The 25,050-nt window shown below is 34.1% G+C and overlaps 1 protein-coding gene and 1 pseudogene across 1 annotated transcript; one reads left to right on the top strand and one right to left on the bottom strand.

The window, feature by feature from the left end:
- Positions 1-11,231: 11,231 nt before the first annotated feature.
- LOC114368193 lies at positions 11,232-17,107 on the top strand (annotated as a pseudogene).
- Positions 17,108-18,034: 927 nt separating this feature from the next.
- On the bottom strand, positions 18,035-20,112 carry LOC114366991 (isoflavone-7-O-methyltransferase 6-like). Its single transcript, XM_028324051.1, has 3 exons — positions 19,699-20,112; positions 19,113-19,373; positions 18,035-18,895 (listed from the first exon to the last, which is right to left on the bottom strand). Exons 1-3 carry the CDS (start codon positions 20,074-20,076, stop codon positions 18,593-18,595), a joined length of 942 nt encoding a protein of 313 aa, XP_028179852.1. The 5' UTR covers positions 20,077-20,112; the 3' UTR covers positions 18,035-18,592.
- Between the last annotated feature and the right edge of the window lie 4,938 nt (positions 20,113-25,050).

Genomic DNA, 25,050 nt, shown 5'->3' with positions numbered 1-25,050 from the left:
ACTGGCTATCATCATACAAAACAAAATGTATTTTTGCTTGATGCACAACCAAGGAGAAAGGTCGTAAATCATCAGCAAAACAGGCCATGAACTATGGTTGGTGCTCAAGTTACCAAAAGGATTGATTTCGTCGAAAGCAAGACCAACCCTTAGGCTTCTTGAATCCTGTCCAAAATTCGGATGCAACTGATCAATTGTCTTCCATTGGGGAGAATCTGCGGGATGACAAAGCAATCCATCATTTTTTCTGCCATGTGTATGCCATGTAAGGTATTTTGCATCATCTGCATTAGCAAACAATCACTTAAACCTTGGTATTATTGGAAGATACCAGCACACCTTTGTTGGATGATTGTTGTTTATGGCTGGATCATCACTACATTTGGCATACTTCACTTTGTAGCATGATACGCCACATGTAGGTGTTCGGCTTCCGGCAAGTGCATCGGATCGCACAAGTAGTATAAAACGGTAAGAATCGAGTATCGAACACTCGGGGAACTTGTGTTATTTGGTAAGTTATTTCAGCAAATAGGTGTCTGGTGTGTACAAGTAAGTGTGAATATGAACAGGTGTATAAACTACCTGTGCAAAAAGAAAGAAAATCACGTGAGAGAAATGATGTATAAAAACAAGTAGAGAACATGTTGGTCTTCCTAATAGGTGTCTGATGCTAAAAAGATATTCTCTATCTAACAATGCTCATGTGTTCTTATAGTATCTCCTGAGATACTAAACCCTGATTCCTCATGATAGTTTAGCCTAATCCTAATCAAGCATCGTCTGCAGATTCCTCTTGTAAGACTAAACTTGACCAGGACCGCATTAAGACACACATATTCAACTAACTTATCGCACCACGATTCCTCGTGAAAGCACGACAACTCAGCCCTGCACTATCAAGGACTTTAGAGTCAGACTAGTTTCCACTATTGAATGACCCTAACAAAGCATACATCTACGTGATCAAGGTAAAGGCATACTGGAATGAAAAGCAGATAGCACAGAGAACACACAAAACATCATTAAATAGATAGAAATATATTTACATCAGGTACCTACAGGGAAGATCCAACAGAGGATTTAGCTTTCCATACTAGGAAGCCTTCTTAACAACAAAGAGAAGAACAAGATGAAAGATTGCAAAAATACAAGTGGTGAGGATGTCTCCTTCACCTCTCACAATCACTCACAAACTTATCTCAAGCTCTCAAACCGGCTCCTGCTTCAAGCTCTGGTCTTTGCAGATCTTTGCACAGCAAAATCTCTCAAAACTCTCTAGAACTTGGACCTTTCTCTCTCTAGAAACCCTAGACATGCAAAGCTCTGAATCCCAGTCCAAACTCCCTTCACAAAATCTGATTTCAGGCTTAAATAGGTGGCCTTGTTTGTGCTCGTGTGCTTAGCGCACTTATGGACTGCTTAGTGCACGTTAGTGATTTTTGGCTTAGCGCGCCTTTCTCGCATAGCGGATGAACTGAAGTGGTGCGCTTAGTGAACTTGTACAGCTCATCTTCTTCTGGATTCTTCCTCGCGCTTAGCCCAAGAGTGTTGCGCTTAGCGGACACTTGCTAAGCCAGAGAATTGGCTTAGCGAGAAGGTGAAAACAACACTTTCCAAAGCTTACCTAATTAACCTGAAATTGAGAGAAAATGATTATTAAACACACAAAATGAAAATACTAAGTATTTATTACCTATACTTAACAGAAAATACTTATAACACTACAAAATAACCATAAATTGGGAGAGTTTGATACAATTTATACAAGTTTTATACACAAAAGTTAGTCGTTTTCACTGACTAACAACTCCCCCAAATTTACAATTTTGCTTGTCCTCAAGCAAAAAGAGAACAACTCACTTGTCCCCAAGTGGCAATGACATGCAGTGACTATGTACAAAGGTGTATGCTACAAAAGTTTCTGATTGCATGATGAGAAAGATGAAGCAATGTGTACCTATCACTTGTCTTTACAAAATATACAGTTATTCAAAGAGAATAATAAAATGTGAACTATACATTTAGATGAAGTTAATCATAAGACAAATATCAAGGAAAGTACCTTAATCCACAGTCTCACGGCCATTGTTTCACTCACGCACAAGTGTGTAAGCTATTCATTGATAACAACTAACAGGAGATCCAATCTTTGAATTTCATCTCATGCCATAAAGTCAAAAATGTATAAACAGAATCAGAAGGACTTTTTCAGGCTTGTAGTGACACTTGGCTACAACAATTTATTGGTTTTTCTAGGATTCAAATGTTTAGATTTTAAGAGAGCACAAATCCTAGACTTATCCCAATGATCTTGTATCATACAAGTAGCTTTCTCACTATCTTTTCCTCTTAAGTTGCTAAAACCTTATTGTAACAGCACAATTTATTCTTTTCTTTCTCTTTTTTTTTAACATACAACTTATTTGTTGTGTGTGCTGATGCTTAACCTTTTTCTTTTCATTCTAATTGACTTCCCTCCCCAAATTTAGAGTAAATTTGCCTTGAACCATATGCTCTCCTAAAATCTAAACAAGGTATCAGGAGATAATTATTTAAGTTCAGGGTTCAAATTTTTGACAATATTATTCAGCTCAAAAAGGGAGCAAAGGATGAAATTATCATTCAAGGTAAGCTATTTGGTCAAAAGAGCTTGTGTATGTACAATCATGGCCTTCCTCATGTTCTTGTTTATACATTTCATTCTAAAATTCAAAGATTCATGCAAAGATTAATACTCATGTTGGATCAAGTGACCTCGGAATAATTAAGAAGGGGGGTTGAATTAATTATTAATGTGTCTTAACTAATTAAAAATTTAACCTTCTTAATGTTACTAGATTCAATTAGGCTTTACTACTAAGTTGTGAGGATGTAAAGAACAATAACTTAACCAAAAGTAAAGTGACAATTAAAAGAACACAGCAAAAATTAAAGAGTGTAGGGAAGAAGAAGACAAACACAAGATTTATACTGGTTTGGCCACAACCCGTGCCTACGTCTAGTCCCCAAGCAACCAACCAGTTCTTGAGATTTCTTTCAACCTTGTAAAATCCTTTACAAGCCAAAGATCCAAAAGGGATGTACCCTCCCTTGTTCTCTTTGAATAACCAAGTGGATGTACCCTCCACTTGAACTGATCCACAAGAGATGTACCATCTCTTGTTCTCAGTATAACAACCCCCAAGTAGATGTACCCTCCACTTGTACCACAAAGGATGTACCCTCCAATGTGTTGGGACAAAGAATTCTCAGGCACTTAGTCCCTTGAATCTTTGTAAGGGGAAACAAAAGATATCTCAGCGCTTAGTCCTTTGAGATCTTTTGTTTAAGGGGAAGGGAAGAATCAAAAGAATTCTTAGGTGGTTAGTCCTTTGAATTCTCTTGGAAAGAGAGAAGGGAGACACAAAAGAATTTAGGCGGTTAGTCCTTCTATTCTTTTGGCAAAGGGAGAAGAGAGACACAAAAGAATTCAAGCGGTTAGTCCTTTTATTCTTTTGGCAAAGGGAGAAGTGAATGAAGAAGAATAGCACAAGTTTTTGATCAAAGAACTTTTCATGAAAGAAAAAGGATTGAAAAAAAACTTTTAGAAAGATGAAAAGAAATGAATCAGAAAGTTCTGTAAAAAACTTGTTATGAAACTTGTTAAAAGATGTTGAGAAATGAGTTAGAAAGTTCTGTAGAAAGTGTTGAAAGATGTTATGAAATTCATGCCATGGTCACATATTTATAATCTCTTGATGACTCAAGTTAAAGTTTGTGACTCTTGGCAATTTCTTTAAAACTAGTCACCTTTTAAAAATTGTGACTCTTTTGAAAACTAGTCACTTAAAAAGTTGTGACTTTTAAAAAATCTTCAAAAACAAGTCACTTTGAGAATTGTGACTTTTGGAAATTTATTTTTCAAAATCAGTCACTGGTAATCGATTACCATCAAGGTGTAACCGATTACACATCAACAGATGTGACTCTTCATATTTAAATTTTGAAAATCAAAATGTTTAGAAACTCTGGTAATCGATTACACAAGTTTAAAATAATTTAAAAATGTTTTATCACTAGTTGTGACTCTTGAAATTTGAAATCTAATATTTTAAAACATTGGTAATCGATTACATGCTCATGGTAATTGATTACATCTTTGTAAATCAGTTTTGAAAACAATGTTGGCTACTGGTAATCAATTAGTAATTGATTACCAGGGAGTAAAACTCTTTGGTAATGATTTTGTGAAAATTTCTTGTGCTACTCAATGTTTTGAAAAACTTTTTAGTACTTATCTTGATTGAGTCTTCTCTTGATTCTTGAATCTTGAGTCTTGAATCTTGATCTTGATTATTCTTGAATCTTGATTCTTGAAACTTAATTCTGGAATCTTTGGAATTTGCTTAACTCTTGATTCTTTGGCATCATCAAAATAATCTTGGAAGGCATTGCTTCCACAACTCACAGCTAGTCGTTCGCTCACAGTTTAAGTTCACACTCTCACCGGTTTTGGTTCAAGCTTTTCTTTCACAATCAATCTTTCTACTGACTAACAATTCTAAATGCAAGTTCACATTCTTGTTCTTTCTTTGTCTAACATACATATTTGCTCAAACTCATGATAAGAAACACAAACTCCTTCACAATCATGCACTCAATTTAAAATGAAAGCATACAACCATTTTCACAAAAAGATAAAAGTGTTTCACTGCCATGTCATCAAAAACTAAGTTAAACTGTTCAAAATGCTTTAGAATAAGCATACTAACTGTTCATAAATAAAACTAGCAAAAAGGGATTATTGTACTAAAACCATGATCATACAATAATAATCTAAAAGGCAAAAACAAAAGAACACAAAAACATCAGGGATATCAACATTCTTGTTAGTATGAGTCATAGCTTCCTCAGCAGTCCATCCAGTCAGAAAAGTTAGAACCATCGTCTATGTTGCAAGATGGTGAATCAGAAGGAGCAGCGGCTTCATCAGCTGAGTCATCGGGGATGATTATCAGAGGTGGTGCCAGAGGAGACAATGTCTCAAGTTCCGGAGAAGCAGGTGGATCTACTACAAGAGGTTGTGCTTCAGCTGATGTCAGCTCAGTCCTAGCTGGTATAGGTCCAGGAGGAACAACCTTAGGGGCTCTTTCCAGAGGGAGCTGAACTTTAGGCCATGCCACTTTTTCCAGAAACTGCTCCATAGATATGATTGGCCTGTTGTGAGCCAACTCCTGCTGGTTGTATACGATCATCAACTGTCCCTTGAATAAGCTTTGCAACATAGGAATTAAAGAATGTGCTTGTTGGGCATCTAGTTCCATGGCTACTGTCGAAGGAGATGGGTTGGATGATGAAGGGATGTCTTCAGTTCTCGCTCTCTTTCTTGATGCCATCTGCAAGAAAAGAATGTAGACAATTACAAAAATCAAGTTGAAAGCAACATAAAGGCCTCTTAGCAAGAGTTTGTATTAATCATTGTATTAAATTGTGTATCATTGTATTAATCCAAACTATTTGTATGACGTAACATAAAGGGAATTAATCCAAACTATCTGTATTAATCATTGTATTAAATCTCAAACAGGGAACTATGGTTCGCTCACAATGTAGAAAATTATAATACTAAACAATACTCATATATCAACAAGTGTAATAACCACATAAGTGTCAGAATGACATACATACCTCCAAAGATGCTAGTAACAAAGTTGAGTGCAGTGCCGACAATGATAACTATACGAGTTTATCTTCACTCAATCAACAACAAATTTTTTGAATAGGCTTAACTTCCTATGTCAGTCAAATAATAGTACCTACAACCAATACAAATTGTCTAACATTAAGGGTGGAATACAACAGGCCATAAAAATATTAATTCACACACAACCAATATATATATGTATGAATAATCACCTATAAACCTATATGATTTACCAAATTATTAGTAACAAACCATGGCCGACACGGTTAGTAGGTTTTTATAACGCATGGTTGTATTTTAGTTTCTTGGAAATTTCCTTAATTTCATTTCCTTTGGGTATGTTGCTCAGGTATGTTTCCTACAATTTGATTGGGATTTTGTGTTCAATGATTTATGGTGTAATTTTATGATAGTATATGTAGTAGAACTGTAGTTATTTTTTCTTTGGTTGGTATATATTTAGTGAAATATGCAATTTCTTATGATTGATTTGATGGATATATTTTCATATGTTCTGATTATTTATTTTTCAATGTGTTGTGCAGTCCCTTTTTGCAGCACTTGGTTGTTATGTAACATTTTGCCTAGGCCTTTATTAAATCTTTGCTACTGCCCTTCTGATATGTAGTACTTTTGGGGGTTATAGGTTCATGCTCAGTGTTGTTTACTAAATCATTGTAAGCCAAATACTCCAACATATTGCCATGATTCATTATACAAATATAGAATACTACTACTATACTTTGTCCCCAACAGGTTCAACAACATGGAGCCCTACCAAACAATAGGTCATGATCTTAAAGGAACTGTATATGAGTGGCATTACAACTACTAGTGCAAGCACAAAGCCTAGTAATTTATTATAGTTTTAATAGTATTTCTTCTATAAGAGTATGTGGATATGAAATAGTCTTAGGGAGTTAGAGGGGTGTATTGAATTAAGATTTTAAAGCATATTTTCTATCTCATTATCCTATCTTGGCATTTTTGTTGCTTACTTTTCTTATTTAGTCGATTGGTAAACTGTCTTCAGTAGTGAGGTATTGGAAAAGTTATTGTTGTCACAATTACATGTTCATTGTGTAATGATATTTATGTCGACCTTTGAATCATATGGAGATGATATTTCAGGTTGTTTTCCTTGAACCAGCGGAAGCTCGAGCAGCTTTTAGAGGTTTAGCTTACAAGCGTTTCAAGTAATAATCTATTTTTCTTTTGGTCATAAGTTTCACCTAGTAGTGTTCAGTAATAATGTAATTTTAATTTAACTTCTATCAATGGATAATCTACCCTTTAGGCTGTCCTCCATGAATGAATTTATTGTTTCCTTCTTTCTTGATTTTCATAAAAAAGAAGAAAATAAATTTATTGTTGTTGTGCAAGCTATAAGTTTTAGGCGAGTCTACAACTGTACTGTTATGTCTTCTATGTTTTTTGGAAAATGGAAAGCATTGACTAAGAATGGTTTTGTCAGAACTCTTTCTCTCTTGCACACAAAGGGAGGAGTGTGGGAGTAACTTGTATAGAGCATATGAAAAAAGAAATGGAATGATAGGTATTAGAGATATAATACAATTTATATATAGTATTAATGCTAATCCCAGGCCTGTATCAAGGTGATGATAGGTTATGAATGCTAAAGAAAATGAAAGTGGTCTAGGAAATTTGAAAGTGTCTAGTCTCCCAAGATTCCCAACTAATTTTCACTTATCTCTTACCATCCCACTATCATGTGATATATGGCCTCACCCCTTAAAAAAGAAAGGCATAATTCTCTTACTCCCTATCATTCTTATCAAGTCATTAAATGATGTTGCATCCTCTCTCCAATAGCTATGATTTCCTACACCACTCCTTTTTTACCCTTTCATACACACACCTTAGTTACTCTCGAGGTCCTATTATGGAAGAATAACCCAAAATTGAGGTTTTAACTTTTTGGTTTTTACTTGTATTATTATGGTAACTGGACTAAAATCTGCTGGTTGGGAGTGGAAAGTAACTCTGAGATGCTACATAAAACCATAATTTTGCTTTTCCTCTCTTTGGATGTATCAATATTCTTGGTTAAAGCAACCCTTCCTCCCGTTTCCAAAATAATAATAAAAAAGATCATAAATGCTAACAATAGGTGTTCCAACACCTATATAAATAAATTTTCTACCTATGATATCGATGGGGTTCTCAGCATCATTCCCATCTTGATTGGTGTGACTTTTAGTTTTGATTATACGATAAAGACTGCTTGGTTTCAATTTTTTATTTATAAATAATTACTATATGCAATTCTATCCCCACTTTTTTTGTTGTACCCCAAATCTTTCAAAACAGGAAAAAGTAATAATTTTGAAATTATCCATGAATACAGAAAACAAAAATGTTTTCTAATAGTAATAAAGAGACTCTTGGCTTTAGGATAAAGTTGCAAGACTTCCAATTATATTATTATATCTCTAGTTTGCCATTATGGGAATGTCAAGGCACACATCTTGTGAATGTGAACTGGTGAAGCATCAAACCCAAGCACCTTGATACTTCTAAACAACAACAACAATAATAATATAAGAGGAAAATGAGTTACATATAAAAGGAAAACATAACTTTGCTTCCAAGCAAGTGAGTTCTTTTGAAACATATTAGAAAGTATACATAACAAAATTTTCCAATCAATGACATATTATCTATAAGTTGATATAATCATCAATCATTTGTTGTTGTTGTTTTGCAAAACCTAACGGAGCCATTGCTCACAAATTCCTTGGAGGATAATAGTTTTGGTGGTCCCTGTTTGTCAAGAACCTAAATTTCAAGACTATGGATGAAAGTCTGAGGAGAAACATTTAATTGAACACATGAAAGAGGGAAGCATTTTGAGTGTCAAGGTATTGGTTTTATTTCTAACTCTTTATGACTTAGCTATATTTCATATTTTTGTTTTGTTGCTTCTCTTATTTTGGTTTTGTTGCTTTCATAAATACGTGAAGAAGCATTTGAAAATGGGAAAAATGTTTCTATGGGGTTTGGATTTGAAGAGTTTGACTCCCCTGAAACTACTACAAATGTTTGCAAAGATTTTCAGGAATTTACAAGTTATTTGCATTTTGAGATCCTAATTCTACTTCAGTTTTTTTTTTTAATTCAAGGGAAAATTTTGCACAACCATGCTCTTATTTTACAACCATGTAATGTCAAGAATGATGGGCAAAAACAAAATACAATTCAGAAGGATAGGAGTTCAACAAAATTGCTCATAAAAATGTTGCTTTTGAGGCAACAGAGAAGGACCGGAGGCAAAGCACTTAAAAATATGACTTATGTGATGAAGCAAAGCTACTAGTGGCCATACATAGTACCTAGTTTAAGGGACTTATGATGAGTTTTTGCAGCTCCAAATGATCAAATCATGATCAAAACGACATTCATTACACATTGCCAACAAAATCCCCAACCTACCAGCTCTAGGTAAAGACAAGAAGAACCAAATAAGATTCTGACACTCACTGGTAGTTACTTGTGTGACGATGGCCACACACGACGCCGACATGACAAAGACCCGTACAGTTTCGATGGCCGGTGAATAGATGAACGGAGTCAGTAAGGGCGAGCGAACTGGGTGAGCACGAGGGTGCGAGTGGGTCAGAATGTTTAAGCGAGGTGAGGGATGCACCAGAATAACCTAATTTCGAAGGACATAATTTCGGATTACGAAAATGACGCCAATTCTTTACACAAAACCATCGTCGTTTACGTTCATGTTAATTACACAATTGTCGCATTCATACATTCTAAGACGGTTCATAAAAATCATCTTAGAATGTACGTCATAAAAAAAAATTATTATCCCTAATTGCAAAAATGTCATCGTAAAATAACACTTTTCTAGTAGTGCAATGCTAACCTAGTTGAGATCTCTTGTGGAATTCCTTTTGCATTAACCAACCTCTTTTGATCCAAAAAAAAAAGAGGCAACTTTAACTCTCCCTATCATCTAATGTAAATTTAGTTTCTTTTCAGCTATCCAAATAAAATTATTTACTTTTCTTAAATGCACCTAGATTCAAGCTATATGCGTTGAAGGTAGATCCAAATCAGTTGAAAATAACAACTATGGTCTGCAGCAATTGTGACTCTTTGGTAGATAGTTAGCTGGTATTTCTGTATCTGTGCACTGAACTGACTGAAGTATCCACTACTAGAAATATGTGTTTTTACGACAACCATTCTACAACGGTTCTTTTGGAATCGCCTTAGAAAACGAGCCAGTGGCATTTTTGTAATTATCTTACTAGAAAAAGCCTTTTACAATGCACATTCTAAGACAATTATTGAAAACCGCCTTAGAATGTGTGTTGTTCATAAAAATTACGACGGATTTTATTAAGGCCCCGTCGTTATCTCAATTAAATTTAAAAGCCCTATATATGAGTGGTTCACGCGCAGCCAGCAAAACTAGTTTGTCTTCCCTCTTGAGCTGGATCTCTCGAACTTCCGAGGCCGCCCTCCATCAACAAGTTTGCCTTCCCTCATTGTGAATCCCTCCGTCGAAGTGCTTAGTTCCCCTCAGTGAAGCCCTCCCTCATGCATCATCTCTCTCTCACTTGTGGCATCGTCTCTTTCATTGGGCAGAAACCCTAAGCCCCAATCCCATGAAGGATCAGAAGCAGAGGCTCCACATCCAATCCCTAACCAACCCCTTCTTCTTGGGCTCCAACTACAACCAACTTGAACCAATCCAAACCCCACTTTCTCCTCAGTTTTTTAGGAGATAGAGTACATGGTGAACTGCGTGCCTGATAGCGCGCTTCCGTTGAGTGATAGAGTGGAAAGTAGTAGTGACCAGAAAGTGAAGATGCTTAGTGTTCTTGATACCTTGCCTCCTATTGCGGAAATTAGGAGTTCTGTTATGATGAAGAGGCACGGGGGTTAGGCTTGAGCATGGTAGTGTGGAACATGGAGGAGGGTTGTCTCGTGGGAAATTTGGAGCTAAGGGGAATGGGAAAGTTATTTGGCCTGAGCAAGGGGCAAAATTGTCGTAGAAGGCAGTGGCACGTATTTTGTTGGGTGTTGGGTTTGAAGGTGCCATGAAAGGTTCTGTTGAGGACTTCTCTGAAGTATTGAGCAAACATATATGTAAAATAGGAACAAATTTGAGAGTGTTTGCTGATAGTTACAAGAAACAGTGCTCGGCCATTGAGCTTCTGAAGATGTTGATTAAAACAATAGGGTTTAGGTGATTTAGGTGAGTTTAAACACTTTCTAATTTGTAAAGGTGAAGTGAAGCTTTTTTAGCAACTGCTTGAGGAATCTTTGGTTTCTGTGTTATTGTATTTTTCCACTTCTCTTGGGTTTTATGTTGAAAATAAACAATGGGAAAGGAGCTAAGAGTTTGTTATTTGATTTTGACAAGTTATGCTAGACACGATGGGTGTAGAGATGCAGATTGCTAACAAAAGTGAGAGAGCAATCTCACTTGAGGCAAATGGTCAGGTTGTTCTAACTCCCGATTAGGATGGGTGGAATGGAAGGATGAAACTTGATTATGGAAATGTATGCTACTGTTGGATTTTGTATGCAGGCATTTGCTGTCATTGTTGCTTCTCCACTTCGGGTGGATCTATCATGTATTCTAGAGCATGTGGTAGCAGAGTTGACTGCATTCCTTCAAAAAGTATGCTATTCTTCTCACTATAATACATTCATCAACTTAACTTATGATGTATTTTTTTTATCAAAACTTCATGTAGTTGATTTGATTTTGAAATCAAATTTTATGAATTGAGTTTCCCACTGTAAGGGGGTGAAATATTCTAAGCCTTGTTTTACTGGTTTGCATACAGGCTAATCGTGCTCTAAGGCAGGCTACCTTGGGATCCTTAAATTCACTTATAGTTGCTTATGGTGATAAGATTGTTTTGTCTGCTTATGAAGTTATTATCGTAGAACTGTCAGGACTAATTAGGTTTGTCTTACTAAGCTACTCTCTGTACATTGGCATATGTGATATGGAATGATTGATTCAATTTTCTTTTAATGCTTGTGTTTCAATGATTCTGACTTGCATATGACAGCTCTTGCCCTGGAACTCTGCTGCACATTAATGGGTGACAAGAGGTCAAACCAAAGTATTGGTTTGGCCGTTAGAAACAAAGTTCTTCCTCAAGCTTTAACATTAATTAAAAGCTCATTGTTGCAGGGGCAAGCACTTTCCGTAATTTTGATGCATGTGACTGAACTTGTCCCAATTTATATGAAATAAAATAAATGCATTCTCAGGTTTTGTTTGTTGAATGCTATAGGCTTTGCCAAACTTTTTTGTTGTTTTAGTCTATTATGCAAATACTAGTTTTGATTCTCTACTGGAGTCATTACTTGCCTGTGCTAAGCCTTCTCCACAGTCTGGTGGCATTGCTAAACAAGCTTTGCATTCGATGGCTCAGTGTGTTGTTGTTCTATGCCTTGCTGCTGGTGATCAGAAGTGTTCATCTATAGTGAAAATGCTCATTGACATTCTCAAGGATGATAGCAGTTCTAATTCCATAAGCTTTTCTCTTCAGTATTTTTGTTGTGTAGTGAATTTAATTAATAATCCATCTCAGCATTTAACTATTTATGCAGTTGTAGCCTGCTCTAATTCAATCTGATCTTGTAGTCTATATCAGTTTTATCCTGTCATTTTCTATAACTCCTTATATTTCCACTTTCTTTTCTTTCTTTTTAAGTGGCTATGCTCTAATAGAATATCTTCATAGTATTTTATACTATATATAGAATATCATAGAATTACGGAATTGCTTGTTCCCAACACCTCTCAAATAAAATGAAATATATTGCCACAACAGTAGATTGTTCCTTGTCTTCTATGTGTACTGATCATTGTGCATTTTCCCTTTTAATTTTAAAAGGCTAAGCAGCACCTTGCACTTTTATGTTTAGGGGAGATTAAAAGTTCCTAAAGCATCATCTAAGACTAAAACCATTAAACGAGAAGGAAAAAGCCATGTTATCAAGGGATTTTTTGTTGGCTAACCAATAAGCACAAGAGTTTCTCCTTCACGTAGTGTGATGCATGATGACGTTCTAATCTTTAGCAATATAACCACTTAGTAGTCAAGGGATCATGGAATACTTTCTCCCCCAAAGAATACAAGAATACACAATGTTAATGGAAAAGTCCAACAAAATTCAACAATTTATGGCCCATGAATGATAGATATCTCAATAGCATCTAACTCCCTTGTCTTGTTGTTGCCCAGCCAAATCCTCTAAACTCCACTCTCTTCTCATTCCACTACTCCTTACCAACCTTGGTCCAACATCCCCTTCACTATTGATGTGTCTATGATGTTCTGCCTTAACCTTGGCCAATGGTCCACTATGTGCACATTTGGGTGGGGCCATGTTCCTTGACCATCTTCTATCAACTTGCATTGCCACTTTCCTATTAGGTTTCTTTATTTCTTATGGTGGGAGACATTCATCATCCCTATCAGAATTTACCCTTTGTTATGTTCTAGCATGAATTTCTCACAACAAAATCAGCTTAGCCTTTGATTCCAATTTTGGGTTATACTAGTTTTCCATCCATGCATTATGGGTATATGATTAAAATTAAGGAGTCAATTTAAGAGTTTATTTCATAATTTTGAACTTCATTATATATTTTAAAGAATTTTGTCTATCATTAAATAGAATAACAAAGAATAATTTCTCACTACGATGAAATAAAAAAAATGAACTTTAAATTAAGGATATGAAACTGATTGCAACAACTTCTTATTATGTATAGCAAGAATTTTTGGCCTATACAATGAGCTTAATTAGCCTTTGGTTCCTATTTTGGGTTATATGCGATTATGTGTGTATCTGTTAGTCGTCCTATACAACTAACTTTTGTATAGAAAACATTTTCCAAAACTTGTATAGTTTCCCCAATTTATAGTTATTTTGTAGGGATTTGTAAATAAATCTTGTTTTATTGTTATAGCTGTCTCTAGAATATTTTCCATTTGATTTAATGATGAAATCTGTTCAAGTTGAGGTTAAAAGAGGTTGAGTCTTGAAGTGCTAAAAGTGGTAGTTGCGCTCAGCTCACCATTTGGGTTCAGCGCGCATCCAACGCTAAGCGCAGCTTCAATGCGCTTAGCGCGGCAAAAGAATCTAGCAGAGCATAAATATCAAGGTCGTGCGCTAAGCATGATGGTTGTCTTTAGCCAGGCTCAGCACATGACTGACGCTAAGCTCAAATCCACTAACTCGCGCTAAGCGCGAGGGTGGCGCTAAGCGCAACGTCACGGATTCAGAGCCTATTTAAAGTATGTCTTGTGCAGAATTAGGGTACACAAAATTTTTAAGCAGTACAAAATTCCAGAGCAAGTACAGCACAGTGCTAATTTCAAGATAGAAGCTCTGGAGGCAGCAAGAGGAGCAGCTTTGCAGAGAAGCCTAGGGTAGAGTGATTGTGAGGTGCTAAGAAGAGGAGGAGAGATCTCCCTTCTTGTGTAAGGAACAATTATTATGTACTCTCAATCTCATTTGTGTTAGGGTTTTTCTGTAATGGTTGGCTAAACACCCTTGTTGGGGATTTCTAAGGAACAACTGATGTAATTACTTTAATATCTAATTAATTGTATTTTATGTGTTCAATGCTTCTTTCAATGCTTAATTTCTGCATGCTCTTGGTCTGATCACCCATTTGTGTGTACAGTTATGTGACTTTAGCATTGGGAAATGTATTGTTGCCTTAGAACTTGATAGAAGCAGGACTGAATAACCACATTACCAGGGATGGATTGTTGGGGTTTTGGTCTTCTGAGTATGCTATTACGATAATGTTGTTTAAGTTAAGCCTAGTCTTACAAGAGGGATCTGCAGACAAAGCTTAGGTTAAATTAGTCTAAACTTACGAGGGATCAATGTTTAGTATTTTAGGCTACAACATAGAACACAAAAGCATGATTGATTAGAGAAATATCTTCATATGCATCAACTTGTTTGCTAGAAATACCCAACACTTTTTACCTATTGCTGTCAACTTTTACTTACTTGCATTTACTATTTTTACCATAAAAGTAGTTTATTTCTGTTTTTAACCATTGATTATCAATGTTGTTCCAACAATGCCTTACTTCTGAATAAAACTCTGTCTAATAAGCAAGTTCTCTAAGTTCGATACTCGGATCACTCCGTTTTAATTTTAAATACTTGACAACCTGGTACGTTTTCCGGTGTTAAAAATGAAGAGTATCCTTGACCGATGCATCATTGAGTCATTGACTCTGTTGTTCTGTGCATCTTAAGTTGGAGTCATCAACTCATTATTTTGTCAATGATCTCACCTAATCAAAAGTGTGAGATTCTTCATTGTTAATTTTTTTTAAAAATATATTTTTTACTCACATGATAGTTGATATTGCCATGAACAAATGTAAAACTATTCGTAAGAGATTCACATATCAAATTTTCACATGTTATAATTATGTTTAATTTTTTATATATCTAAATATTTAAATTTAGTAGGTTTATTGTTTTGCATTTTTTTTAATGTAGTTCACCTTGATGGGTAAATTTGCATCCTCTAGTACTAAGTGCATTCTCTTAATTTATTTTCTTTTGGATTACTATACCTAGTTTTCTTAAAGTGGATGAAATATTAAAAATTGTTTTTGAATGACAATAAAGAAAACTTCCAATACAATAAAGCAAAGGGCTTAGATATACACTTTTATAAACAAAGATTCACCATAAAACATTGAAAGCAATGCGTATTTTTAATTGAATATGTCAATGTGTGTATGAAATTGAAGAAAATGGCTTATGAAATATAGGATGAATTTGGTTAAATCTTTTTCTTAAAAAAATACTTATTTTAATAAAATCAGTAGTTTTTGTTTTGTTTTTTGTCCTTATGTTTGTCTCTAAATTTTTATACTTAAATAAAATATTTTTTTTCTCATTTTGAGAAGTAAATTCTATTTGTTTATTAAGAATTTTTTTTAAGAAAACACTTATTTTTTTTAAAAAATAACTTAAAACAAACCCGTCCATAATTAATACATGAAGAGTATGTGATGTTTAATCACGTTACATTGAAAAAACTAATTCTAATTGTGAAAATAATTTAATTTTACAAAAATATCATTTGTTTTCATTACAAAAACACGGGTAAATTATTTTTCTCTCTTCAAAATAGGAGCTAAGGCAAGCATAATAATTAATCAAACATAATTTTGGTCAACCCCTTCATGCTTCTTTTCCCAACCCCTTATATTGAAAAAGCTAATTCTAATTGTGGAAATAACTTAATTTTACAAAAATTTCATTTGACTTCATTACAAAAACACGAGTAAATTATTTTTCTATATTGGTAGAAGGAAGGATCTAAGTACACATCCGCACATAGAAAATATTGTTATTGAATCTTTCCAGTCCCCTTTTGAAGAGATAAAGTCTACTGTCTCATATGCTCTTGGTAACATTGTTCTTGGTAATCTTCCAAAATACTTGCCATTTATCTTGGATCAGATTGATAATCAGTAGAAGAAACAATATCTCTTGCTTCATTCTTTGAAAGAGGTGTGTTGCCTTAACAAAATCTATCTGGTTATTTTTATTTCTTTCTAATATTTAATATATATATATATATATATATATATATATATATATACACACACACGCAATCATAAAAACTTGTGAATATTTAATTTAATATATATACAATTCTCTTGCCCCTACCTGGCAGGTAATTGTGAGACAATCTGTAGATAAAGCAGAGTTTCAAGAGTCCAGTGTGGAGAAAATACTTAATTTACTCTTCAACCACTGTGAAAGTGAAGAAGAGGGAGTATGCAATGTAGTGGCGGAGTGTTTGGGCAAAATTGCTCTTATTGAGCCTGTTAAACTCATCCCTGCACTCAAGGTATCTCAATTTTCTTTTGGTATCCTGTACTTGTGCCTGTGACTTGCAAGTGTTGTATTTGATGATTGTTTTTATATGTTTTGAAACTTCTATAGGTAAGAACAACCAGTCCAGCTGCATTTACTCAAGCTACTGTTGTCATTGCTGTGAAGTACTCCATAGTTGAGCATCCAGAGAAGATAGATGAGAGATCATATACCCTGAAATATCTTCATTTCTAATGCTTATCAAGGATAACAATAGGGTGAGTTTTTAATCACCTTACTAAATGTTGTTCAAGAAATATAACATGCTATGTTCTTTTTATTGGTTGCATATTTGTGCCATACTGGCCAATGGTTAATTAGTTTGAACTTTTGCTGGTTGTTATTATGAGTATGCTGCATGTTAGGCGAGCTGTTTTGGCTATAAGCACATTTGCACACAATAAGCCGAATCTCATCAAGGGGTTTCTTCCTGATCTGTTGCCTCTTCTATATGATCAAACTATTGTTAAGGTAACCTGAATTGTGGCATTCGGTTCCATTTATTTCAGTTGAGTATAGATCATTACAATAAAAACTTGACTTTATATTCCCCATTATTCTAAGAACACTTTAATTTAGTTTTAATATATTTTGTAATGGCTTTTTAATCTACTAGAAAGATGCCTTTAACAAAATAGAAGATCTTGTATTATTGGAGGTGTCTCATTTTAAGGAAATTTATGTATGATTGTTATAATATAGTTAGAGACAAAAATAATTTTCTTACACATTAATTAGTTGAATGGTCACATGTTTTTATCAATTATTACGTGGCACTTAAGTAGCAATATATTGATGTCAATCATTGTAATATAGTTGGCATGGAGATGACTACAACAAATGAAATTAATTTAAAAATAATAATACATTCTAAGACGATTGTCTTTAAGATCGTCTTAGAATGTGATACATTTTAAAACAGTTTTGGGCACGAACTCGTCTTAGAATGTTATACATTCTACGACGGTTCAATACAATCGTCGTCGTAGACGTTTACACTTTCTACGATGTCTGATACGATGACGGTCGATAATCGATGTTGTAAGCCACAAATAATCGATGTAGTACACTTTTAAGTAATCATATACCATAAGCTAAATCAACTTCAATCAGTGTTATCAATTGTGAGTAATTACTTTTGGTTTGAAAAATGTGAATACATATTCTAATTGGAAAATGATAATCAATACGAAATATATATACACAAATCACACGAATCTTAAGTAGCATAAATTTATTGGAGATAATATTTATAACTTTCATTTCTGAATGGTCAAGCAATAATACGATTGGTGATTTTTAAATTCGTAAGAATGCGTACCTATGCTTCTCGTACCAAATAGCACCCCCTCATAACTAAAGATGAAAAGCCACACCATAACATTGTAAACTTATTCACTTCGCATCTAAAACTAAAGTATTAAACCCATTACAAGTTTATTCAATTTATTTTTGTTAAATAGGAAAGGAGAAATTCGGACGTAATACATTTAATCACTTAGCCAACAAGATCCACCATGCTTACAGTGCTAGCTAGCTACCTTCCTATGACATCTTTATTCAACTACAACACACAACATATGAATTGTTTGACACATCACCACAATATCTTGTGACGTTGTGCAACATACACCATAACATATACGTTAAATTAATCTTTCGTCCTCTAATTTATTTTTTAGATTTAAATTAACATTTTAATTTAATTTGATCCTTTAATTTTTTTTTAAAATGATTCAATTTAATTTTTCAGTTTAAATTGTAAAACATCATATTTTACGACGATTTGAAACTATTACTAAGTGGTTTGAAACCGTTATAAAATACATATTTTTTTAAAAAAATAAATTGACTTTAAAAATTAAAGTATCAAAATAATTAATTTTCTAAATTTAAAAATTAAATTAAACCTAAATAATAAATTAGAGGAAAAAAAATTAATCTGAAATATATAGTGCCTAAGCATTAAGGATAGACCTCAATAAGAGATCTAAAACCAAAAGTATGATATATTTTGTAGTGTTGGAATCCTGCTCCAATGAAGAGTTGTTTCCATTCTTCTTCAGTTCGCTCGTTTCCATTAAAAGCGATCATCATAGCTATATCCATACAGAGCTTAGTTTGAGTCTTATCCTGGTCATCTAGCTTTTCATTTATTACTGCATCTATGATTATTATTTTCCCTCTGTTGCCTTTGCTTGAAATAGAATCTTTACACCTTTTGAGGATCTTTATGCAATTTTCTTCATTCCAATCATGTAAAACCCACTGTAAAAACAAAGTTAAAAGAGGAAAAATTGATAAATATGTATTTATATATATGTAATATTCTTTTTCCAATTCAAATAAAATCTTATGGGTTGAACAAAAATACATAACATGTTGTAAATCCCAAGGATGTGTGAATTTTTATAAATTTTCTGACAATATCTTCAGTTTTTACAAATAAAAATAATTAAAAAAATATTTGGACATATATTTTCACCTTTAGTAGGACTGCATCGGCTTGAGGGATGGATTTGAACATATCGCTGCCGACAAAACTTAAACGATTGCTTCCCGTCAAGTTTGCTACAACATGAGGAAGGTCAAGCACAACACATTTCAACTTAGGAAATGTCTCACAAATAATTCTGGCTGTGGTTCCAGTTCCACCACCTACATCCACGATGGAATCTAGCTCCTCAAAAATTGAAGTGCAATTTTTTAGTACCAAGTCTACCATTCGGGAATCACTTGCCATAACCTAGACATATAAGGTTACTTGAGAGGTTAAGAAAGAAGAAAAAGAAAAAAAAAATCATGAATTTGATTTTTCTTATTAATAATTAACATATGTTGATAAAAAAAAACTCAGATACATTTTTTGTTTCTGTATTTTACTATTTTTTTACTTTTATCCTTAAAAAAATTATTTTAGTCCTTAAAGATATATTTGTTTTATTTTTCGTTCTTAAAATATTTTACATAATGTTTTGAAAAGTAAAAAAATATTTTGAATAATGAAAAAAATATTATGTAAAACACTTTAAAGAAAAATAATGAAACAAAAATACTTTAAAAAAACAAACCAAAAAAAAATTGCAAGGATCAGTCATGAACTGAAGCATTGGAGATAAACAATGGATACTGTCATTGACTAGAAGCTTTGATGCAGGAGTTAGAGCATACGCTAATTCATGATGATCTTCCTGGCTCTCATGGATATCAAAGATTCTATTGTGTGCCAAAAAGCGCATGAATCGCTTCACAAAACCCACCTTAGATGGTGGAATTTGCAGGGCTGAGACCAACTCAAGAAGAGTAATGGGTTTCCCATGGTTGGATATTATGTCTGGAATACCTAGTTCGCAAGCCCACATAAGACACACAGGTCTTAGGTTACCAAATATCTGCATGTACAAAAGGTTTTGGCCTTCAAAGAACTCGATGGCATTTTGGTTATCCATTACTACTGCAAGCGATATTTACTTAATCGTTGAATTTGCTTTGTTTCCATCACCTGCATTTGCTTGGTTTATATAATGTTTTACACTTGGCATAAAGTTAGAAATTGCAATCAAGTCCTTCGGAATAACATGGCAATATTGACAAATTTGGGGCAAAACATGATGTCACTCAGTTACTGGTCTCTTGGAAGGGGGTAACAGAACATGTCTTCCATATATTGCACAAGGAAAAGTTAACTGTTAAATGCTTACAATCGCGTGAAAATTCAAACCAATCATTTTGTAAAATATGTTTTAAGTTGGTTTAAATACATTATCTTTTTTAATCCTTAAAATACTTTAGTTAGATGACGCTTTAAACACTAAAAAAAATATTATCTAAAATTTCTTAAAGATTAAAAGTAAAACAAATATAATTTATAATGACTAAAAATTAAAAAAAAATGTAAAATACTAAATTACAAAATCTAAAAATATATTTAAGTCTTTTAAGTTTATGGTGAATTAATGATTTTTTCAGTATAAAGTTTTTATTTGTGTGAGTCCTTAATATATGAAAAATTTTATTTTTTGTTTCTGTCATTATAATTTATTAGTTAAGTGATAACATGTTTATTAAAAATTTAAACTAAAAATTGACAATGTTAAAACCATCCCAATTAATTACAAATCTAAAACAAAAATTAATTAAGATATATTAGAGACTCAACTTAAAGAAAAAATTAATCATAATTAAACTCAAAACAAAATCCAGTAATTTATGGGAGATTTAAAAAAATAGGTTAGTCTTAGCTTTTTTTTATAAGCAAAAATAAAGTATATATTTAGAGAGGAAAAAAAGAAGAAGAAGAAGAAGTAAATAGATAAGAAGTAACGAAAGATAAGAAAAAATAAGGTCTATGTGTCCCCATCCATCCATGGCTCAGATGAATTAACGCTGCATCGCGTATCATAAATACAAAAACTAATCATGAACGTTCCCACCCTATAGAAGTCAAACCAATCAAAGGTAAGAAGTCAAACCAATGGTATTGTCAACATAGGTGTTCAAATAAGAAATTGCTGATATTAATTTTGCGTAACATACACGGCGGAAGGAAAAGCTGACTTTGTTTTTTTTTTTTTGGTACATGGAAAAGCTGACTCTTAAATGCATATTAGCTACAATCACGTCACATAAGAAATAGTTTGATATTAATTTTCCCATATACAGGAAGGAAACTATGAAGCATGGACACGTGAACTGATGGATGAGTTGGCATATCGAACAATGACACTGACACGTTACACCCAATACAAGTGGAACGACGGACATGTTTTCGTAGTCTCTAATTTTTTTTAGGCTTTGACATGGTGTTTTGTTTTTCATGATAGATCAAGAAATTGTTTTTTTTCTTAAAACACTTTGGATTATTTTTTTATTATTTAATTTTTTTTTTACTATTTAAAGCGCACACATGGTTATGTAGTCTCTCATTTTTTTTAAAAACGAAAAATAAAATAATCATATTTTTAAGGATTAAAATAAAAAAATATTATAGAAACAAAAATAAAATAAAAACATTAAATTATAAAGTCAAAAATTGTATTTAAATCTATTTGTTAAAGAATCAACCTTAAGATTAAATTAATACTATTGGCAAGTTGATTTTTTTTTCTTTTAGTGATGTTAATTGTTAATTTATTATTTTATTAGTACAAAATCAAATCAAATTTTTTTATTAATAAATATTATTTATTAATTTATCGATAAAGTTCTTATTTTTTTCTAAGGCTTATTATCATATGAAAGTTATAATGTTTAACAACTTATTTTAAGAAATATATTAATCTTAATTATAATTTATATTTGTCATGTTGATAATGCACACTAAAGCATCACACGTCAACGCACGGAGCATTTAGGGACATTATAAAGCATACAGTGTAAAAAAATTAAATAACAAAAAAAATGTAGACATGTTGTTTTGATGATTGAGATTTTAACGTGATAAGATTTGAGTGAAAAGAATCACTTTAGAGGGTCCACCCCCTCCTACTTCTTAACAAAATTAATAATTGTAACTAAAAAATATGATCCGTCTGAGACAAATAGTATATTTTTGAGTCTAAAAATGTATACATGGTTACATATAATAATAATAATAATAATAATAATAATAATAATAATAATAATAATAATAATAAAATCAGAAAATATGAATTATACAACAACAACAACGCCTTATCCCACTAGGTGGGGTCGGCTACATGGATCAACTTCCGCCATAATGTTCTATCAAGTACCATACTTCTATCCAAATCATTAAGTTCGAGATCCTTTTTTATAACCTCTCTTATAGTCTTTTTGGGTCTTCCTCTGCCTCGAATTGTTTGTCTTCTCTCCATCTGGTCTACTCTCCTCACTACAGAGTCTACCGGTCTTCTCTCTACATGCCCAAACCACCTAAGTCTATTTTCCACCATCTTCTCTACAATAGGCGCTACTCCAACCCTCTCTCTAATAGCTTCGTTTCTAATTTTATCATGTCGAGTCTTACCACACATCCACTGCAACATCCTCATCTCCGCTACACCTACTTTATTCTCATGTTGGCTCTTGACCGCCCAACATTCTGTTCCGTACAAAATTGCCGGTCTTACCGCAGTCCGATAAAACTTTCCCTTTAGCTTGATCGGTACCTTTGCATCACATAACACCCCCGAAGCTTTTCCCCATTTCATCCATCCTGCTTGAATGCGATGATTCACATCCCCTTCAATTTCCCCATCATCCTGTATTACAGACCCAAGATATTTAAACCGTGTGACTTGAGGGATAATATGGTCTCCTATTTTCACCTCTGAGTTAGAAACCCTCCTTCTTTTGTTGAACTTACATTCCATATACTCCGATTTGCTTCTGCTTAGGTGAAAGCCATGTGTTTCTAGAGCTCGTCTCCAAGTTTCCAACCTCTCATTCAACTCCTCCCTCGACTCTCCAAAGAGGACTATGTCATCTGCAAAAAGCATGCATCTCGGCGCTATCTCTTGGATTTGTTCCGTGAGGACATCCAGAATTAAGGTAAAAAGGTAGGGGCTAAGGGTTGACCCTTGATGTAAACCAATTGTGATGGGAAAATCGTCTGACTCTCCACCCTGTGTCCTAACACTAGTCGATACCCTATCATACATATCTTGGATAGCTCGAATATATGCAACCCTAACCCCTTTCTTCTCTAGAGCTTTCCACAGAATCTCTCTAGGCACTCTATCATACGCTTTCTCCAAGTCAATAAAAATCAAGTGCAAGTCTTGTTGGGCCATGCGATATTGCTCCATCACCCGCCGTAATAAATAAATCGCTTCCATGGTCGACCTTCCCGGCATGAAACCAAATTGATTCTCAGTAACTTGAGTCTCCTTTCTTAATCTCCGTTCGATCACTCTTTCCCATAATTTCATGGTATGAATTATACATTAACTAAAAAGTCTAACATGCAAATTCAAATCCGTTAGCGAAACATACCATTTTTTATAAGATTAACACAAATACAAATATTAGCTTCACATTTAATGGGAGATCATTAGCAACATCGATCCAGTTGATGGCCAAAGTGACCCACTTGCTCAAAAGAAAGAGTCTCCTTCACCCATCAGGTCATTGTTCCTCCTCAAGACATGATCATGTCTTTAGGAATCACGCCCCCCTCTCTCCCCCCCCCCTTCTCACTTTTATAGTTACTTATGAATGTCTTCAATGATATTAATATTGTGTCCTCGAATATTCGGGGTATAATTAATGTGAAAAGGCAAAGAACTGGTGATGTTGTATAAACCAATTATCTTCATCTTAATGGAAACACACTGCCTCTTTGCATCTGCAAAAAACTTATGTGAGTCCTTAGGCTTTGAAATTCACCACTTGGTGGAAGCCTTGAGTAATTCCAGGGGCATATGGATTTTAGTAAACGGTCATAGCAATTTGAATACTTTTGAGATGTATAACTTTCCCCAAGCTATCACTTTTGGCATTATGTGAGACAAACAAAGGTGGTGGTGCACCATTGTATATGCTAATCCCTAGTTTACACAATGATCCTCTCTTTGGTCTCATCTTATGTCCATTCATTCTAGTATCTCTAACCCATGGATGCTTGTGGAGGACTATAACAAGATAGTGAAGCCATCTGAAGTTCGAAGGGAGAAATTCAAAGCATCGAGAGTAGATCTTATGTTGGATATGATGGATAAGTGTGAGCTCTTGGATATGGAAGCTATGGGTTTGAAATTTACCTAGTACCAGAAACAGGTGGGAAAAGTGGTGGCCAAAAGGCTTGACAGGGTGTTAGTAGATCAACCTGGGCATATTGCTTTCCTGGAGGTCTTTGTGGAAAACTTATGTCGGGTTTATTCCAATCATTGTCCCATGCTTATTCGGTGTGGAGGTATGAGGGATACCCCTGGGGAGTGCCCTTTTCGATTTCATGCGGCTTGGGTCACCCATAATCAATATGATTTGGTAGTTCATTTTGCATGGGCAAAAGGGTCTCCAAGTGTTACTGGAGGGCTAAAGCAAGTACAAGACGACTCCCTAGTTTTTAATCAAAACATTTTGGGAATATTTTCCATGCAAGTTCAATCTGGGTGTATCTTTCCTTAGAGAGGGGAGAAACCGAGAATCTCTTGAGGCTTGAGGAGGAGCTTCACGAAGAGTTGAATGACATTTTTCTTCAAGAGGAATTTCTCTAGTTTAAAAAATCTCATGAGAAATGGGTAAAGTTTGGGGATAAGAACTTGGCTTTCTTCCATATCCAAACCATTGTCCGGAACTTGGAACTCTAAGCCGAAAACCTTTAAGTAGAAGGCTACTAGGTATTTTAAAAATTTGTTTTCAAATAATATTGCAAGTACCTCCTATCTTCCTTAGGGCATCACCCTCCTTCATATTCTTGATGAGGCAAGGGAAGCACTTATTAGGCCAATCTTAAAAGA

The sequence above is a fragment of the Glycine soja genome, chromosome 9 (genome assembly GCF_004193775.1).
Source record: "Glycine soja cultivar W05 chromosome 9, ASM419377v2, whole genome shotgun sequence".
NCBI lineage: Eukaryota > Viridiplantae > Streptophyta > Magnoliopsida > Fabales > Fabaceae > Glycine > Glycine soja.
This window is presented reverse-complemented; position numbering and strand designations above follow the sequence as displayed.

Excerpts from the sequence above, each read along its gene's own strand:
- LOC114366991 (XM_028324051.1), bottom strand. The coding sequence starts at position 20,076 with ATGGATAACCAAAATGCCATCGAGTTCTTTGAAGGCCAAAACCTTTTG. Across the intron at positions 19,374-19,698 it reads ATCCTTGCAATTTTTTTTTG|GTTATGGCAAGTGATTCCCG; the intron begins GTTTGTTTTTTT and ends TTATATGTCTAG. Across the intron at positions 18,896-19,112 it reads CCGATGCAGTCCTACTAAAG|TGGGTTTTACATGATTGGAA; the intron begins GTGAAAATATAT and ends TTGTTTTTACAG.